General features: G+C 38.4%; 1 protein-coding gene across 2 annotated transcripts in view; it reads right to left on the bottom strand.

Moving 5' to 3' along the window:
• The window catches only part of LOC143037632 (uncharacterized), a 119,636-nt gene that overhangs the window by 2,498 nt on the left and 92,858 nt on the right, over positions 1-24,280 (bottom strand). For both annotated transcript variants that reach the window (XM_076206165.1, XM_076206166.1), the window contains 13 exons: positions 17,889-18,256; positions 16,467-16,681; positions 14,827-15,275; positions 13,791-14,089; positions 11,906-12,069; positions 10,978-11,100; positions 8,669-8,843; positions 7,697-7,800; positions 5,665-5,914; positions 4,153-4,397; positions 2,968-3,105; positions 1,146-1,315; positions 23-261 (listed from right to left, as the gene is read on the bottom strand). In XM_076206165.1, coding sequence (XP_076062280.1) covers positions 23-261; positions 1,146-1,315; positions 2,968-3,105; positions 4,153-4,397; positions 5,665-5,914; positions 7,697-7,800; positions 8,669-8,843; positions 10,978-11,100; positions 11,906-12,069; positions 13,791-14,089; positions 14,827-15,275; positions 16,467-16,681; positions 17,889-18,003 — 2,686 coding nt within the window. In that variant the 5' untranslated portion in view covers positions 18,004-18,256. The remainder of the gene's footprint in view (positions 1-22; positions 262-1,145; positions 1,316-2,967; positions 3,106-4,152; positions 4,398-5,664; positions 5,915-7,696; positions 7,801-8,668; positions 8,844-10,977; positions 11,101-11,905; positions 12,070-13,790; positions 14,090-14,826; positions 15,276-16,466; positions 16,682-17,888; positions 18,257-24,280) is intronic.

Raw genomic sequence — 24,280 nt, 5'->3', positions numbered from 1 at the left:
ATACATGTCTGAGAACACTTGCCTATATTTCCCCCTTGCTCATGGAGGGCATGAAATTGCACAGCAGAGGCAGCTGAGCCCCCAAGCAGACACGGATGATTTCTTCCAGAAGATCTTAGATGGGATGACCAGGAAGGAGATCCCAATGATGATGTTTGAAAAGGTACTGCAGATGATTTGTGATGCTGAAAGTTCTGCAGTTCCCTTCGTCCCTCCACTCGGCCGACAGCACGCTCATCACATTCTGCTTCACTTAGCACCCTATATTACAATGTAAATATAGACATATTAACATACATACATATACCAAAGGCTTTTTTTCCCCTTACACAGGAGGTAGCCAAAAAGAAAAAAGCATAGAAACCACTTCCACCCACTCCATCCCCTACATACTCCACTCCCCTCCACCCTGTTCCCTCTCTCTTATCTTGGCACCTCCTGAAAAAAAAGTGGGTCAGCATTCACCTGTGAGTGGAGGCTAGTCTTTGACAAAAATAACTGCTGTGTGGCTCTGGTTTGTAAGGGTGCCACTATCTATTTACCTATACATTAAGGGATTCTTCCCCCTTATATGGGGATGAAGTATTTGGTGCCTCTCAAGTTACTAAAGCAGTGGTTCTTAACTTATTCCAAAGTCTGTACCCCTTGATGATGATATGGTTTAATGTCACACACTCCCATGCTATCAGAAGGCTAGGGCGGTACCCCTCACAGAGGACTTTGTACCCCTTGATATCTTACAATATTTTCTCATACCTACTTGTAAAATATTGATACTATTAGAAAAAAGTAACATGGATCAGTGATACAAATCTAGCTAATAAACTAGATTTATTAAATTACTTGAACAAAATAGTGCATGTAGAATAAAGAAACATTACAATAAGATATATATTCATCAGTCCCCTTATAAATATAACATTAAACTGGCCAGCATGTTTCATACCCTCTGGAGGTACAGGTACCTCAGATGAGGAATTACTAACCTAAAATATTGACAGCATATAACTATGCAGTCAATACCCAAGTACAGAAACAGGTGCAAATTGCAAACTGCCAGCTGAAATGGGGTGTACTCACAGGATATGGGAACTAAAGAAAGGTTATGAAAAATAAAAATCTTAAAGCATATCATGATGACTAACCTGAGTATGAGGTCTCCCACAGTAATGTGGGGATCAAGTTTGACTGCCCGAGATGTGCGTCCAAAGAGCGGAACTGACACTCGTATAACTGCTTCTCCTGTTGCTTCCCAGCCTGAAGTATCCAGGTGAGACGTGTCCTCTTTCGTTCGCCGAGGCAACAGAATCCGCATCTTAGCAATATTCAAGAGGAAGGTGAATGTTAGAAACCAAATTCATCTAAAACTGCCATTAATTACACAAGATAGCTAGGTACGGGAGAAAAAACATCTTCCCCACTCTCCCTTTATAAGCATCCCTTTCACTCCTTCCTATTCTCAAAATTCAATAAAACACTAAAAACTATAAAACATTTCTACACTTTAGAAGAACAAGGACAAATGAAAACATACATTTTGCACATACAAACCTTAATCATCTTTATATAGAGGAGTGGCCAAGTCAAAGCATACTTTTGAATAGAATCTTTAATGAGTGAAAAATATGAAAAATGAGGAACCAGGTCCCCTTGCTCTGATCTATTTAGCTTTATGACATATTGTAAAAGAAATGTTGCATGTTGTAAAGACATGGCAGGGGGAATGGACCCCTTCTTTTTGTATTTTTCTTCCATCAAATGTCGAGGCAAAACTATGCTCTATATTGTCCACCTTCCTCATAAGGAAACTGATGCCTGTCTTATATAAGTGTGTATGTATCTTTGGATGTATTTACCTAGTTGTACCTAGTTGTATTGTAATTGTATGGAAAGGGAGCTATGCTCGTAGTGACCTATCTTTATATCTCTCAGCATCTAGTTTGTTCTTAAATTCTTGTATGGTTTTTGCACATACTATTTTTTTTTTTATTCAATTTGTTCCAGACATCTATCACTCTGTGTGAAAAATTATTCTTTTTCAGATCTCTTCTATGTATGTGGAAATCAACACATTCAAAATAAACACTGCAAAAACTTGAAATTTATTTATCTAACAAGGGCTTTTCTCCATTATAAGGAAGGTAGCCAAGTGAAAAGCCATGTACCCCACTCCCACCCATTACACTCCCATCCACCACCCTTTCCTCTCTCTCATCTTAGCTCCTCGTGGATGAAGGGTCATCCCTGCCTCCCGCCCACTGCCCTGAAATTTAACTGAATGTCATTAATTGAGGGACATATAATAAACATTAACATGAAACAAAACTTAAAAAAGTTAATGAGCAAAGTACAGTATTTGGATGTGTACCTCCTGCCTGAGGGACTGGTGCCCAGTCTCTGGACCAGGATCAAATCTCTGTGTCAATTTCAGTTGTATTTCCTGCACTTTTTCTCACAAGCCGAACTGACAACTAGAGACTACTCCCATCCTCCTACTTCTTTCAGCCAGTGACAATAATACTACACAGACAACAGTCCATGGTTTCTTCCCAAAAGGACCTATGAGAGGGTATGTTTGTTTTATCTGACTGTATGGGTTTCCCCTAGCATTTCAATTGTTATCAGCTTTGCAAGGAGATTAGGTAATTTTATATATCAATACCAAAAGGCCTTTTCCTCTTTATAAGGGGGTGGCCAAGTCAAAACCTGCACCCATCCCACACTCATCCAAAAACCCATTCATAGTCCCTTCCACATTAGCATTTATTTATGTTAACTTATTATTATTATTATCATCATTATAATTATCATTACATATATATATATATATATATATATATATATATACATATATATACTTTTTTTAATCCAATTTTCAATTTTGTTATGGACTAAAAGATTTGTTGCATGTTTTGCTAATTCATACCTGTAAAAAGAAAGTATGATCAACATGACCTTGAGACCTACCTTGCCACTGCTTCTTGATGCCTGGTGAATATGATGTTGTCGCACCTGGGTTAAAAGACGAGGTGGCACTGTCCAAAGGGCATCACGATACTGAATTAAACATTGTGTAACACTAGTTGTGGCACCTGCATAAGCCATCTGAGAAAAAAATGAATTATATTAACATACAGGGTACAGAGTGGGGGAGGAGGGAAATAAGAAAAAGTCAAAATGAAATAAGAAAGTTAAACTGAAACACACTGAATCAGTCAATCAATCCATTACTCCTGGTAACTCTTGCAGAAGACCCACCACCTATTGGAAACCAGCGACAGTCCCCAAGAGGAACCATAATGGACCCTCTCATCCTAGAGAGTAATAACTGTTGATCACAATTATGACACATGATCCAAAACTGTGGTGATTCAATTACACACAAAATCAAATGACTTCTCCCCCTTATATAAGTAATAGCTGATTCAAAGCAAATATCTACTCCATACACAATTAAAATCTATTTAGCACTACTCCTATCTCTGTACTTTGTTGAAGGAATGTCCCTTGCCAAGGACAATGCTGCATTACTTTCAATACAAACATTCAAACATTGTGATAATGGAACAGGGAATCCCTCACCCTAAGGTCCTAAGATGTAAAGGTAGTTGAATATGTTTGATTTACTTTTAATATAAGTGTGCATTTTGGCTCTACCCACTGTAAGGGGGAGAGGGCCTTTAGTATATACATATAGAATTAAGTGCATGCAACATACACACAGCATTTATGCTGTAAACAAAACCCATTATAGGTCATACTATCAGAAAGGGAATCTAGATGTAATAGGGACAGGATGAATATATACCAAGGGCTTCTTCCCCCATATAAGGGGATAGCCTAGTCAAGGCATGCACCCACTCCCACCCATTCTACTCTCATCCACCACCCATTTTTCCCTCTTTTCTTAGCTCCTCATGGATGAAGTAGGTACAAAATAAATTGTCCATAATAGGAAAGGGAAGAAAAAAAAATTCTTACCTACTGGGTACTACATCTCATTTCATTCCAAAGCAGAGGGAGTTAAGTATGGTTTGAGATACAAATCATAGCTTTTGTTACAAGCTTTGACAAATCAACAAGTGAATTAATGTGTATGAACACAACCATATATGAGATTTTGTTTATAATGAGCTGCATAATGCTACTTACCTGATGATTTAACTGATCATCTTTAGTGTCATTTTTCAGATGTAGACGAGAGCGCGCCTTGGGCAAAAATAGATTGGGTGCAAGGATCATGGCAACATTGTACAGGCTCATCTTATTGTACTGCTGCCTCTGCACTACATGTCCACAGAGGTCTAACAATGAACGCAAAGTGTCTCTGTGTGCACAAGGTAGTGCCAGTACCAACATCTTTAGTGCAAGAATGCGCTCCCCAAGGATTTTGATACCTGCAAGAAACCAAAACTATGTAATTTCTGTGAAAAGGATATAAATTAGAAAAAAAAAAGTAGTAATAATGATAATAACTGTTGCCTCAAGATTCACTGGCTGGATGCCTATTCTTAAAGATTCTTTCTGGCATCTGCCAGCCAATTTTCATGTAGTTGATAATTTGGGAATCAATCAATACAATGTCTTTGGTCTCTCTTGCAGATGACCCACGGCTTTCTGGGAAATGGCAACAGCTTTTGGGCAGGTCCACAAGTCACTCAGGAAAGATGTACTGTGTTCCTCTCTAAGGATTGTTAGTCTGGGGCATTGTAGTGTGAAGTGTTAGGTGTCATCTATGTGGTGGTTGCATCTGGATCAGTTTGAATCTGTGGCCAGCCTGATTATCTGTTGGTACTGGCTGAGCAGGTTAGGGTGTTGTTATTTGTGGCGAAGGTCGTGGGGATGGCGGTTCAAATCCTGCCACCAGCAAAGTTGAACCAAGGACATGGTTCATTAAACTCCATGCTACAAAGCCCTCTGTGAGAGGCTCCATCCTAGCCTTCTGGTAGGGGGGGGGGAGTTTGTGATGTTAAACCATATCAATCAATCAAAAAACTGTTTCAATGCTGGATGATGTCCTGGGTGCAATTGTGCTAGTGTGGTTTTTACTAAATGTGGGAGGGTTTTCTTTGTGGTGCTTACGTCTGGGGGATACTGGCAGAGTATTGAGTTTGGTGGTCTGTTCTGATGGGCTTGTTTAGTGATCTGAGTGTGTATGTGTATAATCAGGGAACAAGCTGCCAAGTGGTTGTTCTTCCATGCAGTGGCACACACAAGATTTCATTTTGGAAGACTTCAAAATATTTGTATATTTTACCATTGATGATTTGGGTATATGGAGAGAATTTAAAAAAAAAAAAAAAAAAAAAAAAAAAAAAAAAAAAAAAAAAAAAAAAAAAAAAAAATCAATGCCCCTCCCATCGAAGGGTCAACTGTCCCCCATCACTATTCAAGATTTTAAGAAAAAACTTGATGCTGAAAGATACAAAGACAGGTCACCATGAGCATAGCTCCCTTTCTGTATAATACAACTAGGTAAATACACTGCTCAGGTCAAAAGCAATGCAGCAAGACACAGTTTCATATAATGGTATCTAAAACAAACTCAGTATAGTACCCTACCCTGCTGAAGGGATAAGAAAGTTCTAGTGAATACAGACTTATCTTTTTGTATGAATAAAAAATTGTATCACAATTCTTGTCATACTACATAAGATTACTCACGGTGAGTTTTGTAGAAAGCATACATAAGCCGGTGTGTGAGCAAAGGTTCTGGCAATTCACGTAGGAAAACTTTAACTAGTGCTGCTAATACACTAGGAGCTGCTGAGTGAAGTGCAGAATCGGTTGTGGTGGTGGACACATAGAAATGGAGGTCAAGTACGTGTTTCAACTGGTCGACTTTAGCCTGTTGACCTGGCACACGAAGAATCCCCTCCTCATGAAGGCATCGCTCTTCTAATTCATCCCGTAGCTGTAAGGTATTGAACAGAAGGAGCTTTATAGACTTTGAATCCAAAATTACTATGATACATACATACATATACCAAAGGCTTTTTCCCCCTTACAATGGAGGTAGCCAAGTCATATATACATACATACATATACCAAGGCTTTTTCCCCCTTACAAGGGGGGTAGCCAAAAAGAAAAGGCATAAAATCATTCCCACCCATTCCATCCCTGAATACACTCCACACTCCCACCCATTTCATCATTTCATCCCTACACATTCCACTTCCATTCACCACCCCTCCCTCCTTCTTTTCTTGGTTCCTCTAAGATGGTGAGTCATCCCTGCTTGGATGTTTGCCAACTGAGCTGCTTAGACCATCACTATTTGAGTAAAAGTTCAGAACTGAAGATGATACAGGGCTGTTTTCATAAGGTGGCACCATCCTAGCCTTTTCTGAGGGAAAATTTCATTATTTTGAAACAAATTATGACTGTTCTAGAACACAATCTGTCCATTAAAATTTGAATAGTATTAAAAGTCCTATATATCACTAAATGAAACAGTATCAACACAGAATTAGCCAGCAAACAGACATTAAATGCACTACATCCAACTACCACACAGAAGACATACATACATATACCAAGGCCTGTAGTGAGACACAACTCTTCTACGGTAATGTTAATACTGCCACACAAATAATTGGTACGTACATACATAAGGAGAAGCATACACACACCCTATATTTATCCCAAACCCATCTAAAACACATTCATTACTCCCTTCCATCTTGACATCTTATGGATGAGGGGTCACCCCTTTCCCCTCCTACCACACCACTCAGGTCAAAGGCAATGCAGCATTGGTAGCATTAAAAAAAAATCTACATACAGTATTAATATACTAAACTTGAAAAAGATTGAACAATGTTATGGATCAGTCTGACTCTAAAAATGTGGACATTATATGTGGTCTTCCCCTCCTTCCCTCCATCCTTCCTTCTCCAGACATAATTTACACATTGCCTATGCTATGATATAGTATTATGCTAAAAACATATATTGAAATAAAACAAGTCAAGAATGATGAATGATCAACCAACACATTCTAAATCATCAATCAATGAACCCATTGTCCCAGGTCTCTCCTGCAAGAGAGACACAGATCCCAGGTAAATGGAAACATCCACTGGGTTAGCCAAAGTCACTTAAGAAAAATACTATGTTGTTGTCTGAGTAAGGTTTAATTTGGTGTCTTACATGATGATAGTACCTGGGACAACTTATTTCTATACCCAGGCCTATTCTGTGTTGGTACTGTTTTAATGCTGAATAGTGACCTGAACACAGTCATGCTAGTATGGTTCTTGCCTCTCTACATCACAGTGTACACAAGGCAATGAATTTATATATAAATCCTGTAAAGCAAGAGATTATATTTCATTGCTGATAAACTGTGCCTCTATCCTAGGACACATTATCATGCTGATGAAATGGAATCATAGAGGTAATAAAAGTGGGGTTTAAGGTAGTAGAACATACAAGTGACCAGCATTCTTCTTTGAGAGGATATTAACCTCTAATCTATAAGGATGTCACCAAAATCCTAAATGTATTGACTGAATAAAACATATGTTATCAATATCTCATACAGGATGTAAAGTGGAGCCATGTAAACCTTGTTGAATACATGCAACTACATTTTGAGAAATAAATAGCTGGGAACTGAAATTAATGTAATAATCTTTGACATGTATAGCAAAGATAAATGTGCAGGGGACTTAAAAAATTGAGAGTACCAACCTTACACAAAAGAAGTGGTACACATTCCTCTGGACAGAGATCAGGCAGTAGTCTTCGATCACGGTCTACCTGCTCATCAACACATACCCCAAATACTGCTTTGTCTGGTAAGGATGAAGAAAAAGTTATGAGTAACAATTTTACGTTCTTAATGCAATATTCATTATCAAACCACTACTATACTCATTCTTTCCTTACACAACTTTTTTCTACACATACCCCAATTATTGATGTGTCTATTAAGAACAAATAAAAATTCTTGAGTTACAATTTCACTTTCCTAATGCGTTATCCATTTTCAAACTACTATTACACTCATTCATTCCTTGCACAAGTTACATAAAACATCACTATAAACCTTATATCCCACTTCAAGATCTACTTGAGGAATTTCCAACCTTTCCCTTTGCCTTCTATTTGCCATGTGCTATACAGCCACTTCTTTTGTAACAACCTATAAGACCTGTGACTATCTAAACGCATACAACCACCACATAAGGTCATACAGGCTCATTCTGCCTCTAAGACTATCAGTGTTGGCTATAAACTTGCATGGTATGATAAATATGTATGGCTCACACTTAAACCAACTTCCATTTCATTGCCTCCATACTTTTCATACCTTAAAAACCATATCCAAGTAAAACAGCAGATATAAGAATAACATAATCATGTTTATGATATGGTTTAACATCACAAACTCCCCCCTTATCAGAGGGCTAGGATGGTGCCCCTCACAGAAAATTTTGTAGCATGGAATTTAATGAACCATGCCCTTGGTTCAAATTCGTCAGTGGCAGGGTTTGAACTGCCACCCTCTCAACCTTTGCCACAAGTAATGACACCTTAAGCCATAAGAAAATACATTTTTGACACATACATTTCTGTTTGTCGGAACAAAAGCAGACCATAACTTGCGAATGAGTGTACCTATGCATCAACAAACTAAACTCTTCATGCCACTTCACTTACCTTCTTTGCTCTTTTTCTTTTTAGATGTATTCTTCCTCCAGTGATGGTTTATTTCATGTTCTGCAAAAATGCTATCCAGCTCAAGAAGGGCTAATGTGGCAAGTACAGCTGCATCTTTCTCCCCCAGCCAGTCTACACGGGTCAAGCCTCCTCGTCCCACTTCCATTCTTGCTTCCTGAATGTGCAAAAACAAAGATAATATTAATCTAGTGAATGGGAGTGGAATGTGTGGGAATGAAATGTGTGGGAATGGATTTATGCCTTTGACTTTGGCTATCTCCCTTGTATGGGGGAAAAAGTCATAGGTATACTGTGTGTATGTATGTATGTATAATAATCTACAGCCATAAAGTCAGCCCCATGAAACTCATTAGGGAATAACTTCTTTTCAACAGTAAAAAAAAAATATATATATATATATATATATATATATATATATATCTATATATATATACATATATATATATTTATATATATATATATATATATATATATAAATAAAATATAGATAAATAAGTATAGATAACTATGAATGACTAATGGGAAAGGAGAATGACAAGGTCCTAGCACAAGAAATACAAGGTAGCACTTGGAAAAGCACCTAGATTGAATGATGAACAAAGAGTGATTAGTTGTTGACATGGAGTGGCTGGTGAGATTGTTCACTGTGTGTCTAAGCAAAAAAAGTCTCCCAATGGACTGATGGGGTGTATGTATAGTTCTCAACTCTGGAAGCACTGTACCTGACTCGCTGAATTGCCTGTGACTTGAAAAGTGTGACAGGGGGATGGGATGACCTTTCTTCCACAAGATATTAAGATGTAAGGGGCAATGAAATGATTTTGGATGGATATAGAGTGGGTGTATGCTTTGATTTACCCACCCTGTTATGAGGGGAAGGGGCCTTTTGGTGTATGTACATATGTATATACAGTTCCACTTAACACAAGTAAAGGAGACGAGTATAAATACCACAGTTTTAGAGGGATCAGTCAGTTGAGTGTAGTCAGTATGGTATATGGTGTACAGGTGTATATTAACTGAGATAATTAAGAGGGAAACAGAAGGCATAATTGGAGAACAGTAGTGTAGGTTTAGGAGAGGAAGAGAATGTGTAGTCAAGTTTTTGTGATAATACAGATCTATGAGAAGTATTTCACAGAGGAAAAAGATGTTTTTGGAGGGCTTCCATGAATCTGGAGAAGGTATGTAATACAGTTGATATAATAACTCTGGAGTGTACTACAAATATATAGAATTAGGGAGAATCTACTAAAGGCAATCAAAAGATTTTACACAAGTTGTGGGGCATGTATGAGGACTGGGTAGAGAGAAAAATAAAAACTGAACCACACTTGATGCAACACAAACAAAAGTCTATTGATTTTTCTTGAAAAGATCTATGGGAAACAGGCCCATGCAGAGGGGGGGTAGCTGGGGGTGCCTGAGCACCTGCCCCTTTGCCCTGTGCCCCAAAAGTGCCCTTCACAAAAATATATAAAAATGAATGAAAAATGATTTCTCACAGGCTTTTTCCATTTTCTTACCATTCAGAAATTATAATGTGGAAAATGGTGTTGCACCCTACTGGATACTTGACAAATATGAATAATACAAAAGAGTGAAGTGCCCAATTTTCAGCCCAAAGCACCCACCCCTTGCAATGTCTATGCACATTACTGATGGGAAAGCCCCAGAGCCATTGCTTGCCATTGTGGGGTTCCAGATTTCCAATCAATGAAACTTGATTATTATTACTATTAATCCTACTGACTGGTAACAAAGAAACAGCTCTTCACTACTCATATAATAGACAACAATCCAACTTTTCTTTCTGAGGAGATCTGTGAGAGGACCTAAGGAAAAGGGGGTAGAGGAGGAAAGGGGGGAAAGGGGGAGAGGGAAAAGGGAAAGGGGGGTAGAGGAGGCAATTGGAAAAAGGGGGAAAGGGAAAGGGGAAAAGGGGGTAGAGGAGGCAATTGGGAAAAGGGGGAGAGGGAAAGGGCAAAAGGGGGTAGAGGAGAAAAGGGGGGAAAGGGGGAGAGGGAAAGGGGAAAAGGGGGTAGAGGAGGCAATTGGAAAAAGGGGGAGAGGGAAAGGGGGAAAAGGGGGTAGAGGAGGTAATTGGGAAAAGGGGGAGAGGGAAAGAGGAAAAGGGGGTAGAGGAGGAAAGTGGGGGAAAGGGGAACTTCAAATGAGAAATATGAAACAACTAAAGATTCACCAGGAGAGTCTCCATGCTTGCCACCATCCACCCGCTTTTGAGTTCTATTCTGAATTGCACCCAAGTAGGTAATCCATCAACTTACTGGGAATTCTTCATCTTTTTCACTATTCAGAATCTTAAACCCGAGGTCTATTGTACTACTGCTGGTGCCACTACTGTTGGTGCTGGATTTCCGGTTCTCCTTACAGCCTCCCCTCTGCCAGTCCTGCAAAATAAAGGAAACACATTACAAAGGGCAATTCATGAATTTAAAAACAGTTTAGATAAAATGAGATATGAAGACGGGACACCATGAGCATAGCTCCCCTTCTCATAAAATACAACTAGGTAAATACATTACAAAGGGATCTAATTTGAAGGCCTGCAAATGATGTAAGAAATCTAGGGGATGATCTGCCTGAGCTGTACAGTGGTAGTTGGAATCTAAACAATATATATGATTCATCTGAATAATCTTTACATCCCCAGATACCTGTTTTTCATAATACTTTACATTCCCCCACACATTTAACTACCTCCTTTACTCTATAATTCACTTCCATGCCTCCATTCACTGCATTTGTGATCCCTACAAATTTAAAGTTTTCCACCTTCTCTAGCCTCTCACCCATTCAACCTCCAGTCCATCCTCATCATCACTCCTTGTACATTTTATCATCTTATTTTTATAACATTATCTATTTACCTACATATCAAATGCTTCTTCCCCCTTATAAGGGAGGTACCCAACATTATAATAATAATAAATAAACATAACATTACTAGAATAATTAAGAGGATATGGGACAGGACCCCCTGAATGTAGCTTTTTTCTTGTGCACTACAATTAGGTAAATACTTGTCCATGTCTTGTAACTTTAGTTCAATGGGTAATACCCCTTCTATCAATATCATCTCCATTCAAATTTGATAAAAAATATTTAATCTTAGTGAGCCAATTTTGAATCTTATTTGCTTGTTAAGTCTTCAGAATTTTTTTTAGCTGAGCTAGTTGGCTTAATAGTACTTACCTTACTACTGAGAATGTGCCCATCTGTAATAGAATTAGTAGTTGGAGGAGGGTGGTTTGTATGCTCTGATGATGGTATCACATTTTCTATAGCACTCCGTTTCTCCTTGCACCGTGGAATATGTAGGGTGCCTATGTTTCGGATAGCTAATACTTGGATGTCAGCTGCAATATACAAATTGGAAACATCAAGCCATTGGACCACATGAAAACATGTAGGAAAACAGTGTGACATATGTGTGTGTGTGTTTGTATTTTACCTAGTTGTATCTTACGGGAAGGGGAACTATGCTCGTTGTATTCCGTCTTTGTATCTCGCCATATCTAATTTGCTTTTAAATTCTTGTACTGTTTCTGCACACCCTATTGTTTCATCTAGTATGTTCCAGACATCCACCACTCCGTGGGGAAAGCTGTTTTTTCATGTCTCTTCTATAACTCTCCTTTTTGAGTTTCTTTCCATGTCCTCTTGTGTTTCTCTTATCCCAATTTAGTAAGTTGTCTCTATCAAGGATTTCTACACCTTTCATAATTCTGTAGATGGTCAACAAGTCATTTCTTTCTCTTCTTTGTTCCAGAGTCTGTAGTTCTAGTTTTGCCAATCTTTCTTCATATGACATTTTTGATAGTGTTGGGGCCATCTTCATAGTTGCTTTCTAGATTCTCTCAATTTTATTTATATTCTTTTTAGTACTGGGTGACCATAGTGTCACTGCATACTCGAATTTGGGTTTGATCAGTGTGACTAATATTTTCTTTACCATTTCTTCATCCAAGTAAATACAAGCCACTTTTATTGATCTTAGCAAGTTATAGATTTCACTGACAATTTTGTTTATATGCTTGTCAGGGGACATATCTTTTGTGATGATCATTCCCTGGTCTTTTTCATATTCCACTTTCTTTACTTCTTTTTCACCAACTTTATATTGTCTTGATATCCTTTTTTTACTTTTTCCAAATTCCATTATGCTACATAGAATTCTTTATGCTGAAGTCCCCTTTCCACTTTTGACTCCACTCCCAGACCCTGTTCAGATCTTTCTGCAGGGAGTCACAGTCCATTTCACTACTCACTTTCTTTATCAATTTTGCATCATTTGGAAAGAAGCTCATGTAACATTCTACACCTCATCCATGTCACTCACATAAATAGCAAACGTTATTGAAGCCAATACTGATCCTTGTGGAACTCCTCTAATTACTTTTTCCCAAGTAGAACTTTTATCTCTGAGCACTACCCTCATTTTTCTTCCATGCAAAAAGTCCTCCATCCATTTCAATAGTTTACTTTGTATCCCTCCTATGGTTTCCAGTTTTCTTAATATTTTTTTGTAAGGGACTTTATCAAGAGCTTTTTGTAGATCTAGGAACACACAATCAGCCCATCTGTCCCTTTCCTGTATTATATCTAGTAGTCTTGAGTAAAAACAGATCAATTTTGTGGGACATGATCGTATGCTTATTTTAGTGGTGAAATTGTGTAGTGATTATGACAGGGTGTTCATGTGGTGTACAATAAGTTTTGAAATGAATTGTGAACAAAAAATTTGGGGTATTTTTTTCTCCCCCTGTTTTTAACTACTGGCTTATGAAAACCACAATGATCCCAAAGGGGTTGTATATTATCTTTTTATACAGCTTGTGATGCAAGTAAAGTAAGTAGCATGCTCCAATATATGTAAATATATATATATATATATATATATATATATATATATATATATATATATATATATATATATATATATATATACACATATACATATGAGGGTAAGCAAGTTATAAATTCAGGTCCTGCTGTCTAATGTTTTGATATAACAAGAGACATAATATATTTACTGCCTAATGTTCTGATATTGTAACTTGAAGCATAAGATACTTACGTGGATCTTGGTAGTGTTTGAAGGCATACAGGCCCTGTTTATTTTGACCCCAGTGGCTCTTTACATCCCTTGCCAGGTCTCGAGCATATGAACGTTGTCTCCGCAGTTCTTTAGAATGCTGCCAGTCTTTTGAATCTTTAGATGAGTAGCTCTGCAGATGGCCCACAGATGGCACACGGTGCAAATTGGTCGATTTTGGAGAAGTGGTTTCATCGTGATTATTGTTGTTAAAACTGCTAACAACCTCTGAACTTAAGTCAGAGTGATGGGCAACACAGGTACTAGATGTGCTGGTATATCTGTGGACAATATGATCATGCATACAATAGAAAGTACAATGCTGAATAAAACAGTGGCTAATAAGAACCACAGTATAAAGATAAAGACATGAATCTAAAAAAAATTCAAAGTAAAATACAGACATTACAACATTTCACAATGGAAAGACATGCCAGAATACCAACTGGTCCACAGCAAGGTTAAAGCTAACTAATCAAAAAACAAAAATAAAAATGAATAAATAAATAAAAAATAAATAAACAAACAATAATAATATATGAAACAGAGGGCCTGAGACATGGGACAAAACATAGTTTTTACTTGTTCCTACAAGTATTTGCTTATTAATGATTTATACAATTACATCACCCACATGGTATTCTATTTCAGCCTCTGTGTGTTTGATAATACACTAGAAATTTCGTATATACTCATCTAGTTCTTAATAAAGGCATCACACTTGTTTCAGCCTTACTCCTATTCCAAACAACTTTCTTTCCTTCCTACATAGCTACATACTGAACATGACATGCTGCACTCATATTGATTCATTTAATTGTCTCCATCAAGTTTACTCCCATGCAGTAAACTACAAATATATGCCTAATGCTGATGAAACAGGATCAAAATAAACCATGTATTAAGTTTAGCATTAAAAGTCTTTTAGAAAGAGTGGCAATACTGGTATTTGTTAGGAAGCAGATGCTGAATCACTGGAAGTATAGATCTGGGTAGAACTTTTGGATAGGCTACAAACCTTTCGTAGGGAGGAGAATTTCTTCGTTTGTCAAACTGGTGAAAGGATGAAGATGACAGGAAAGAAGTAGGGGCAGATATACGGGAAGAGGAGGATAAATGTGAGGGAGGTGGAGGAGGCACTGATGAAGAATGGTGTTGGGAGCTGTGCCGATTACTATGATGTTTATGACTATGGCGGTAGTGGCAGTGCTGGGCATCATCTTCATCATCATCCTGAAAATGGTGCTGGCAGTGCTGTGATGAAACTGAATGAGCACTATGGTTGGAATGCTGTGGTGAGGATAGTGGTGGAGCCACCAAAGAATGGTTGCCCGAGTCAAGTGAACCCGCTGAGTGTCGGAGTGCAGGGTCTGACCAGGCCTTAGGGTCTGGAGGTGTCCGTGGTGGTGACACTGAGTCAAGGCTATCAGGTGTGGCACTACGAGACCTGGTTCCTGTGCTGGAAGTCTGTCCAGGGAAGAAGTAGGAGAAATTAGCTTTTCTAATAATTTCCGAAAGATATATCATGAAAGATTTTAACTGAATATGGCACACTGGAACCAAGAGACTGCTTAACCTAAAAGGGCTTTCTTTAGTCATAAATGATCACAAAGCATGGCCAGCCTGAAAAAGACATAGATATAGGGAAAAAAAAAAATAATAATAAATAAAAAAATAAATAAATAAATAAATAAATAAAGACATGAAAAGATTGTAAAACAAATAAAAAGGAAATGATGTGAGGTAAACCTTAATTATCAAAAAAATACTTCATGAAAATGAGCATCTTTAGCAAAATTATATGTATTGTATTTACCTAGTTGTATTTTATGGGACAAGAGCTATGCTCGTAGTGACCCGTTTTCGTATATTTCTACGTCCAGTTTGTTCTTAAAATCATGTATGTAATGACCATTATTTGCAGTGATGCAACAGAACATATACTAAGAGAATTACATTGTATGCATGTTAGTCATATGTGATTTCAAGTTTACACACTTGAAAAAAATCATGCTAATAAGCACATACATACATGTACCAAAAGGCACTTTCCCCCTATTAAAAGGGGTGGCCACCCAAGGTATGAACCCACCCTTTACCCACACACCAATCCAACACCCATTTATTGTCCCTTTTATCTTAAGCTCCTCAAGAATGAAAAATCATCTCTGTCTTCACCTACTGTTCAGTTCAGAGGCAATGCACCTTCTGATATTAATCTATCCATCCATCTATGTTGAGGCATTGTGACAAGTTGATAAAGATGGGTGAGGAAGACATAAATCAGACTCCAAGTTTATTTCTGACTAGTTTCACACAAATAGGCTTCTTCAGAGAGATAATTTCTCTGAACAAGCCTATTTGTGCGAAACAATTCAGAAATAAACTTGGATTCTAATTTATGTCTTCCTCACCCACCTTTACCATCCATCTATATACAAAGGGCTTTTTCCCCTTTATACAGGAGTTAGCCAATTCAAAAGGCAAGCACCCAATCCCACCTTTCACTCCCATCCACCACTCTTTCCTCTCTCTCATATTAGCTCCTCATGGATGAAGGGTCATCCCTGTCTCCCACCCATTGCCCTGGGTCAGAACCAATGCAGCAAGACAGTACATCCACAGCAAGGTATCTTCTACTTGACTAGCTATGCTTACATCAGTGAAGAGCTGGCGCATGTCAGGACGATGTGCCCGTTTCTTACTGCGTAAGGTGCGATTGTAGGTGCGCACACGCCGCCGCAAAACCTCAGCCTGCTTTGGGCTAAGTCCTTCTAGCAATGTGAGTAAGTGTTCATCCTTCTCTTCATCCACCTCATCTTTGAGGGGAAGACCAAGTTCTTCTAGGAAAGCTTCATCGGATTCGCCATCATCTGCAAAATCTCAACATCAGTATACAATATAAAGGTAATGTCAATTGCCTGAATGGGGGGCATTGACTGCATAAATTTTGTAGATTCAATATTTTACACTTATGTAGTTAACCTCTTACTCCAAACAAAAACCCTAAAATACTTGGCCTCACATTTGATACATACTCTTTACTTCACACATAAAAGACCTCACAGTGAGGGCAAATTAGAAACTGAACATACTTTGAACAGTTTCAGGCACTGAATTTGGACAGCAGAAAGAAACATTTATTACTGTATATAAACAACTCAAATCATAAAAACTATACTTTACTAAACATCCACAGTTTGATATCCAACAATTAAGAAAACAAGGGCATCCAACAAACTACACAATATAAAGCTTTAAAAATAATAACTAGCTGCACAAAAACAATGTTACCCAGAGACTGGACTATATCATAAGCTCTGAACTCTCATCTAGTTGAGTAATATCTGTCATTCACCAGTTCAACAAGTGATCTAAGACCATTGTGAATCATGTGTTAACAAACATTAGAGTGGCATTTCAGTATATAGACAAAGAAATCATGAAAAAATTAAGAAAATTTGATTTTTCCTAGCACTATGCAGCAAATGTTGTGCAAACAACAACCATATTATCTAATAGACAAATCATACAAGGAAGGCTTAGGAGAAAAAAAACAAACAGACTTGGCCTCATCAAAAGGAATGAGGTTATGAAAAGACTGTTGTGTTCAGATCAATGAAAGGAGTGAATAAAAGTGACAAAGATCTCTAAGATAGTTTGGGATTGGAGAGCAACAAGACGTCATTAAAAGAAACTGAAAATGATAAGGTACTTGAAAGATACTAAACAGTTTTCCATACAGGTGCATCAATTTGAAGAATAGCCTTCATAAGGAAATAGCCTGATCAGAAAATATAAATGAATGTAAAAAGTAAAATCCAAATTTAATCAATGAAGATACTAGGATGGGACCCCATAAGTGTAGCTCTTTTCCTGTGCATTATAATTAAGTAAAAATGCAGAGTTGGAGTAATCCACCAGTAAGGTGAGTATATCTTTTATGCTTGCTTTCTAGATCTAGTGTATACCATGGCAGCTGATCATGTAGTGGAAAAGTGGTTTACACAGATCATCTTCCCTCTGAACCCCTTCCTCTCCTAAGCATATAACCTTAAAGCATGTCCTTCTATATATTACCTTCATGGCTCCTTGAATCCTCTTCTGAGTGCAAGTTTGAATTGGAACTACGTGTGTCCATGTGACGGACCTCATTCCAGTAATCTTCCAAGTCCTGACTTGCAAAGGACTCCATCTTCCCAGTGCTTCTTAATTATGTGTTTGTTGCAATGGTGGTAATGATAGTGATATTGGTGATGTTCCAAAACATGAATCTCCTTGGAATGCCAGCTTGGCAACTGCAATGCAGTTAATAAATTGGTAAAGTTGCACAATCCAGTTTGATGTTGGGTGTGTTGTAATGCCAACACAATGTTGGTATCAAACAGATGACAGCAAAAGAACTGGAACAGTGCCACACATTCCCATCATTTCTCATTGTTAGCCACCTGGAAAGATACAAAATAAAATCATAATTAGTATAACACATACATGTATGTTAATCAAGTTCTACTGTCATATAACAAGCTCCCACCAGTGCTTCAGAATGAACACACACACACCTAGATCACAAAGCAAGTTCTATATGACAGAACACCAAACTCGCCCAGAAATTATACCTATCAAGAAATCACCCCCCTAACTGGCACAACTGCATTAAGGCCATCAGCTGGTACTAGAGAAGTACCACCAAAGAATTGGCCTAGCCAGATCCAAACTATTCTAGATACAGCAGCACAACACATCATCCTTAATAATATGTGGTGCAAGCCAGAGGCCACTGTGGCTTACTGGAGGATGTAGGTCTCTTACAAGAGCAACCCAGGGCAAAGGATTGATTGCTGTCATACAAATCAAATAATAACATTTGAAATATCAGGCATAAGTTAATTTGAATTAAAAGTTGTATTATTATAACCATTACTAATCATCACCTGCCATGCACATGATCCACATGCTTGTGACATGGCACTCCCTCTCCTTCTTGCTGACTTCACTTTCCCAGATTCAGCAATAATTCAGACAAACAGGATATCGCCACATGAAGATGCCTAATGTCACCAAAGAAACCCATTAAACCCCCTTTATTATACCTGCCCCTATTATATTACCCATAAGCTAACATGTATATAACATATCCAACCATACCCACCAATCATACAACTAACCCCCATGTATAGAACTGACCCAAATGCATAGAATAGCAAAACTAACACCTTTACTTACGACATCCCACTAACCCCCTATATTAACCAACAATAATGTAACCAAAGGAGAAGAGCTGGGCAGGTCAAGAACCTGCCAGCCAGAACCTGGCTAGGCCAACTGCCTGCCAGACACTGGGGTGCCCGAGGTCAAGGCTCGGCACTTACTGTATTTTCCCCAAAGGGCCCATATATAGTTTATTGTGATCAAACCAGGTAAACTGTTAAATAGAAGAAACTCTGACTTGGAGTTTATCTCACCCGCATTAAGTCCACCTTATGTAACCTACAACAATCACCACATAGGGTTACATTTATTAATTTGCAAATATCAAATATAGATCATACAAAAATCAACTAAAACATATAAATCTGTTTTCCCTAAAAAAGTGTAGACTCAGAGGTGACTTGACACGTCTTTAAAATTCTAAAGGGAATTGACATCAAAAGTGACAAAAAAATCACATTAAATGAGATTCTGACAAGAAACAATGGTCTCAAACTGTCAGGAAATAAATTTCATTTGGAAGTGGGTCGAAATAGCTTTGTCTTGTAGTTAATGAATGGAATAAACTTCCTGCAGAGGCAGCGCAACGTAGTTCAATTCTAAGCTTTAAGATTTATTTAAATAAACACCTAAGGATGATGCTGTAATGCCTGCCATTTATTCTATATTGTTTGTTATTAGTCTGTTTATTATTATTTGCTTATCATTTATTATTATTTATTTGTCAATTTATTATCTACTATTTACCTGTTTGTTTATTATCTAACTTTACCTTGTTTATTTCATTTATTGTTATTTATATCATTATAACTTTTATTTATATATTTATCATTATTATATTTTTTCGCATTCGACCTAGTTATGGACCAAAAGGTCTCCTGTCGGCATACTACTCCTTTGTAATCCTTTGTGTAATATGTTGCTGTGGTGGATTTTTCCATCTTGTGAGCTGGAAACAACTGATTCCCTAATTTTATACAGAAAAGAAACTATGCTCGAGGAATTCTGTCTCTTATACCAAAATTAGCATGACTAGTTTTAAATCTATTTAGTGTTCCAACTTGAGTTTTATCGTCTTATAGGCCAGTGTTAGCCTGGGTAGGCTAATTTCTGTGCCACTTGAAATCCATAAGTACAAAACATGCTAGCGAGTCTGATACTCTAATTACAAAGGGACTGACAAAAATGTATATAATTTTTATATATTTCCTAATGTTTTCATTTCATTTTAATAAAACTAGTCTATCAGCTAGATTTGTAATTAGTCCACGTTACTTTTATACCCGTATACACACATTCTATCCACGCAAACTCAGTGTTGCATCACCCAAACCTCACACTCTGACAGGGCATTCCGATGTCAAAAGAGCTTCGCTTACCCAAGCACCACCTGACTATGTGCTTGGTAAGCATAGGTCGACACAATTCGAGTTTCTAGGATGAAAAGTGTTGGGCGTTGCTATCCAACCACCAAAACCCTTCATAGATTCAGAACTTTCCAGTATTCAGAAGGAAATTGAAAATAAATAAATATATATTATATAGAAAATTCCTGATACCACAAGCATTTTCTAATGTTCCACCAATACCCCATTTTAATTTTTTTTTTTTCTGATCAGAAGAGCAAGCGTTTATCTTACAGCTTTTGTCAACATGCCTCTCTGGAAGTTTCCAAGGTTTTTTAGTGTATAGAACAGTTTTTGAATTGTTCCATTCTACTTAACAGGAAAAATAAAACCCATTTTATACATATATATCTGTAATATAATAACAATAATTCTTTAACAATTTCCTTATTCTATTGACTAGAAATTCAGGCGTGCGCTCGACCCGCCACCTTCAGTCTGCTCGCGCAAACTAAGAGGCCTGGTATCGGCCCCGCCTTCTCCTCGGCCGAATAAGATGGCTGCTACGCGGGAAAAGTGGCCCGGAATGCCAAGCCCTCGACCACCGTCGCTTCCAGTTGAGCCACTCCATAGGCCCCGAGCGCTAGCACGGCCGGCACAACCATCCGACCCAGGTTGCGACGCATCACAACAGCCATTCCCTCTTCGGAGTCGAGGTTGTAGAAGTCGTCGTCCTTTGGCGAGCTACTGCATTCCTTATAACTGCTGCTACAACTGCTGCTGGAGTTAGATCCGTAGGTCTGGTAACCATAGCTGCAGTCTTTTCTGTTGTCGCGTGCTTTGACGTGTTCATGACAAACGCAGTCGTTGTCGATGCGGGAACAATTGCTGCAACCATGATAATTTGCCATTGACGGGTCTGCATAACAGCGGTCTGGTGTGAAATCTGTCCCTTGCATTGGACCCTGGTACTGCACCTGTTCACAGGGAATTGTTGTCAAAGTGTTGCTCCTGTTGTTCCCGCCGTTTCTGCGCCTGTTGCTGCTGCCACGCAGCCTGCCCTGGTTCTTGTTGTAAATGTCGTCTCGGCTGCTACCGTAGACGCTGTCCTGTGTCACACTGCCAAGTTGGAAGTCCATGGTTTGCTGCTATTTCTCCTGCTATGCGATGTAGTAAATCTCAGCTTCGGTAAATACCAAATCTCTTCGAGAGGAGTGTCCGAATTGCAGACAGTATACGGCCTAAAGCAGTGAATTGGATGCTACCGCTAACAACCGTCGTCTACAGCTTTCTATCTACCTCGCCCGTCCCCCACGTTTATATATCCCTCGCCAGCACAACCGCTACGTCACTGTTGCTACCTATGACGTCACGGTTAGCACACTGCACAAATGGTTGTATTTGTTCCTTGTTTGTTTTGATATGTTCTTGCCTATGAAGAGCAGTTTATCTCAATAAGTGACGCAGCTCATTATTCACGCAAAAGGTTAAAAAAAAGTGGAAGACAACATTTTTCCATACCTGATTTTCAGCTTACAGGCAACCATAACCTTAGGCATTGATCATAACCACAAATAGATCTAAGCCGCTCAATTGTCAAATATACTATGAATGCATTTACTTTTATCATGTATGGATCGATACAACTACCCTCCCCCTGCCCCAAAGTCTAAATATCTACATGGAGTTATTGATCCCAACACTGCAAAATAAATGAATGAATAAATAAAAAATAAAGTGATAAATAAATAAGCAAGTGAGTAAACAGAGTTGCATAATAATAATAACAATAATAATAATAATAATAATAATAATAAACAGTTCTACGTAGGGATGTCTCCATCCACTTCTCTTTCAATGGCAAATCGGCTAACTACTTAATGTAGTAATTGAATCTCGCACATCCCATAAACCGAAATATTGCAGACACACTTTTGGCAGTGGAGAAAATACACAGGCAAATCATGAATACCGAGAGCTAAGCCATTTTGTCGCCACTGTGCCAATTCTAGGAGATGACTGAACATTTGACTGTACCGAACCAATGCATCTGGCAGCGTATATGGTAAATTATGGTCGGCATTGTTATTATAATTATTTTTCTATAATTATTATTATCATCATTATTATGTTTATTATAATTATTATTACTATTATCATTACTATTATATTATCATTACAATTATCATTATTATCATCATTATTACTATCATTATTATTATTACTATATCATTATTATTATCACTTTTTTATCATTATCATGGTTATTACTATTAACAAGTTGAAACTACAGCGTTTTTGATTAATTATTGTAAGATACCCTACTTTCTTGGTTCGCTCTATTAAACGCATTATTTTCATGATTTAATTCACTTACTAATATATCGTTATTACTCTTGTACAAATGACATTACCGTCATGCGTTGCCGAACTCGACTGAACACAGATCGATGTTGAATGAGACGAGAATAGGAGAACAGGAAGGCATTTTACTACAGGACGAGATGATGAAAAATTAATTGGAAAACCGATTCGCCCCAGACTTGGGTATGCTCCAGTGGTGTGATCCCCACAAGTAAAGAAAATATAGAAAATTCAAAGAGGAACAATCCAAATGATTCCTAACCTAGCTGACACAACAGACTAGATAAGTTGGAACTACTAACATTAGAACAAGTGAGGTGCTATGATAGTATTCAGAACTAATAAAGGAATGTACCTAATCGGAAAACAGGACTTTTTTTATTGTGAAGCGCAAGAAAAACCAAAAGGCATAGAAAAAACTGAAAAAGAGGTTTTGCAGGACATTGAAAATAAAAATTTCTAAGCACCACTGATTGGCTGAACAACAAAAGGGGAAGAAGTGGTGCAATGAGACAACGTGTGCATATTTAAAGCCAAGCTTGACCGATGTAAGCACAGAAATGAAATAGTAAATACAATTAGGTAAATGCACACTTATGCAGGGAGATATTGGGTAGAGAGGGAAGGAAGCAGGATTCCTTGGTCCTGCGAGCAAGGAATCAGTGGCAGGAACGTGGGGGGGGGGGAGACATGATGAGGACAAGCATGGGGAATGCCTCTTCCTCCTCCTCCTCCTATGACGGTAAGGAAGAGGAATCACTCCAAGAAAAGGCTATGGGGGCGAAAACACGAGAACTTCGATCAGTACCAAACACTGAAACGAAAAGAAGATGAAGAAATAGACATTGGGGGGAAATTAGAACAAGGAAAAGAGAATGGAGTAGAAGAAATGGGAAAACCTTGCAACGATGGCTACAGGATGGAGGGTACGGAGGAAAGGGAGAGAAGGACCTGAAGACTGGTGGAAGATGCCAGCAGAGGAGGTTCAGTTCCAAGAAACTAGGGGAGAATTCTCGGTACTGCGAAGTTGTTTGTCTCGTGGGTAACCATCAAGAGGCTTTGTATGCATCCCCCGTGCGGCAGGGTCCGATTGCACATAGCATAACGATCCACCAGACCGGCTTCCCCCCCACCGACGCCACCTCCATGTATAACAAGCGAACCCATCTGCGCAGGAGCAGCATACAAACACGAAACCGGACATTACAACATGAGGACATCACACAGTTTCACATCGAGGCTATTTGTTTCCACATAACCCTTTCACGACGTGCAGTCTCGCAAGTGGTTTCCTTGAACCTGGAAAGCGACTCCCTTCCACGAAGACAAGAACATTGTGCCTCCTAGGATCTTCAAGGTTCAAACGCTTTCAAGCAATGCCACCTAGATAAGGTGGTGTTACCTCAGCCCACCTGATCTCACCTCCCGGACGTGCGTTCCCAAGTGTCCGGTGCCTGGTCTCCGGACTGGGCCCATGATGTCACTCCCAAATACTATCCTCTTCTTTTGGTTACGAAAGAGGGGGCTAGAGAGAGGGAACATCAAGTCTAC

The sequence above is a fragment of the Oratosquilla oratoria genome, chromosome 22 (assembly GCF_046742065.1).
Source record: "Oratosquilla oratoria isolate Oo_2021 chromosome 22, ASM4674206v1, whole genome shotgun sequence".
Lineage (NCBI taxonomy): Eukaryota > Metazoa > Arthropoda > Malacostraca > Stomatopoda > Squillidae > Oratosquilla > Oratosquilla oratoria.
The sequence above is the reverse complement of the archived record's forward strand: the minus strand, read 5'-3'. Positions and strand labels throughout refer to the sequence as shown.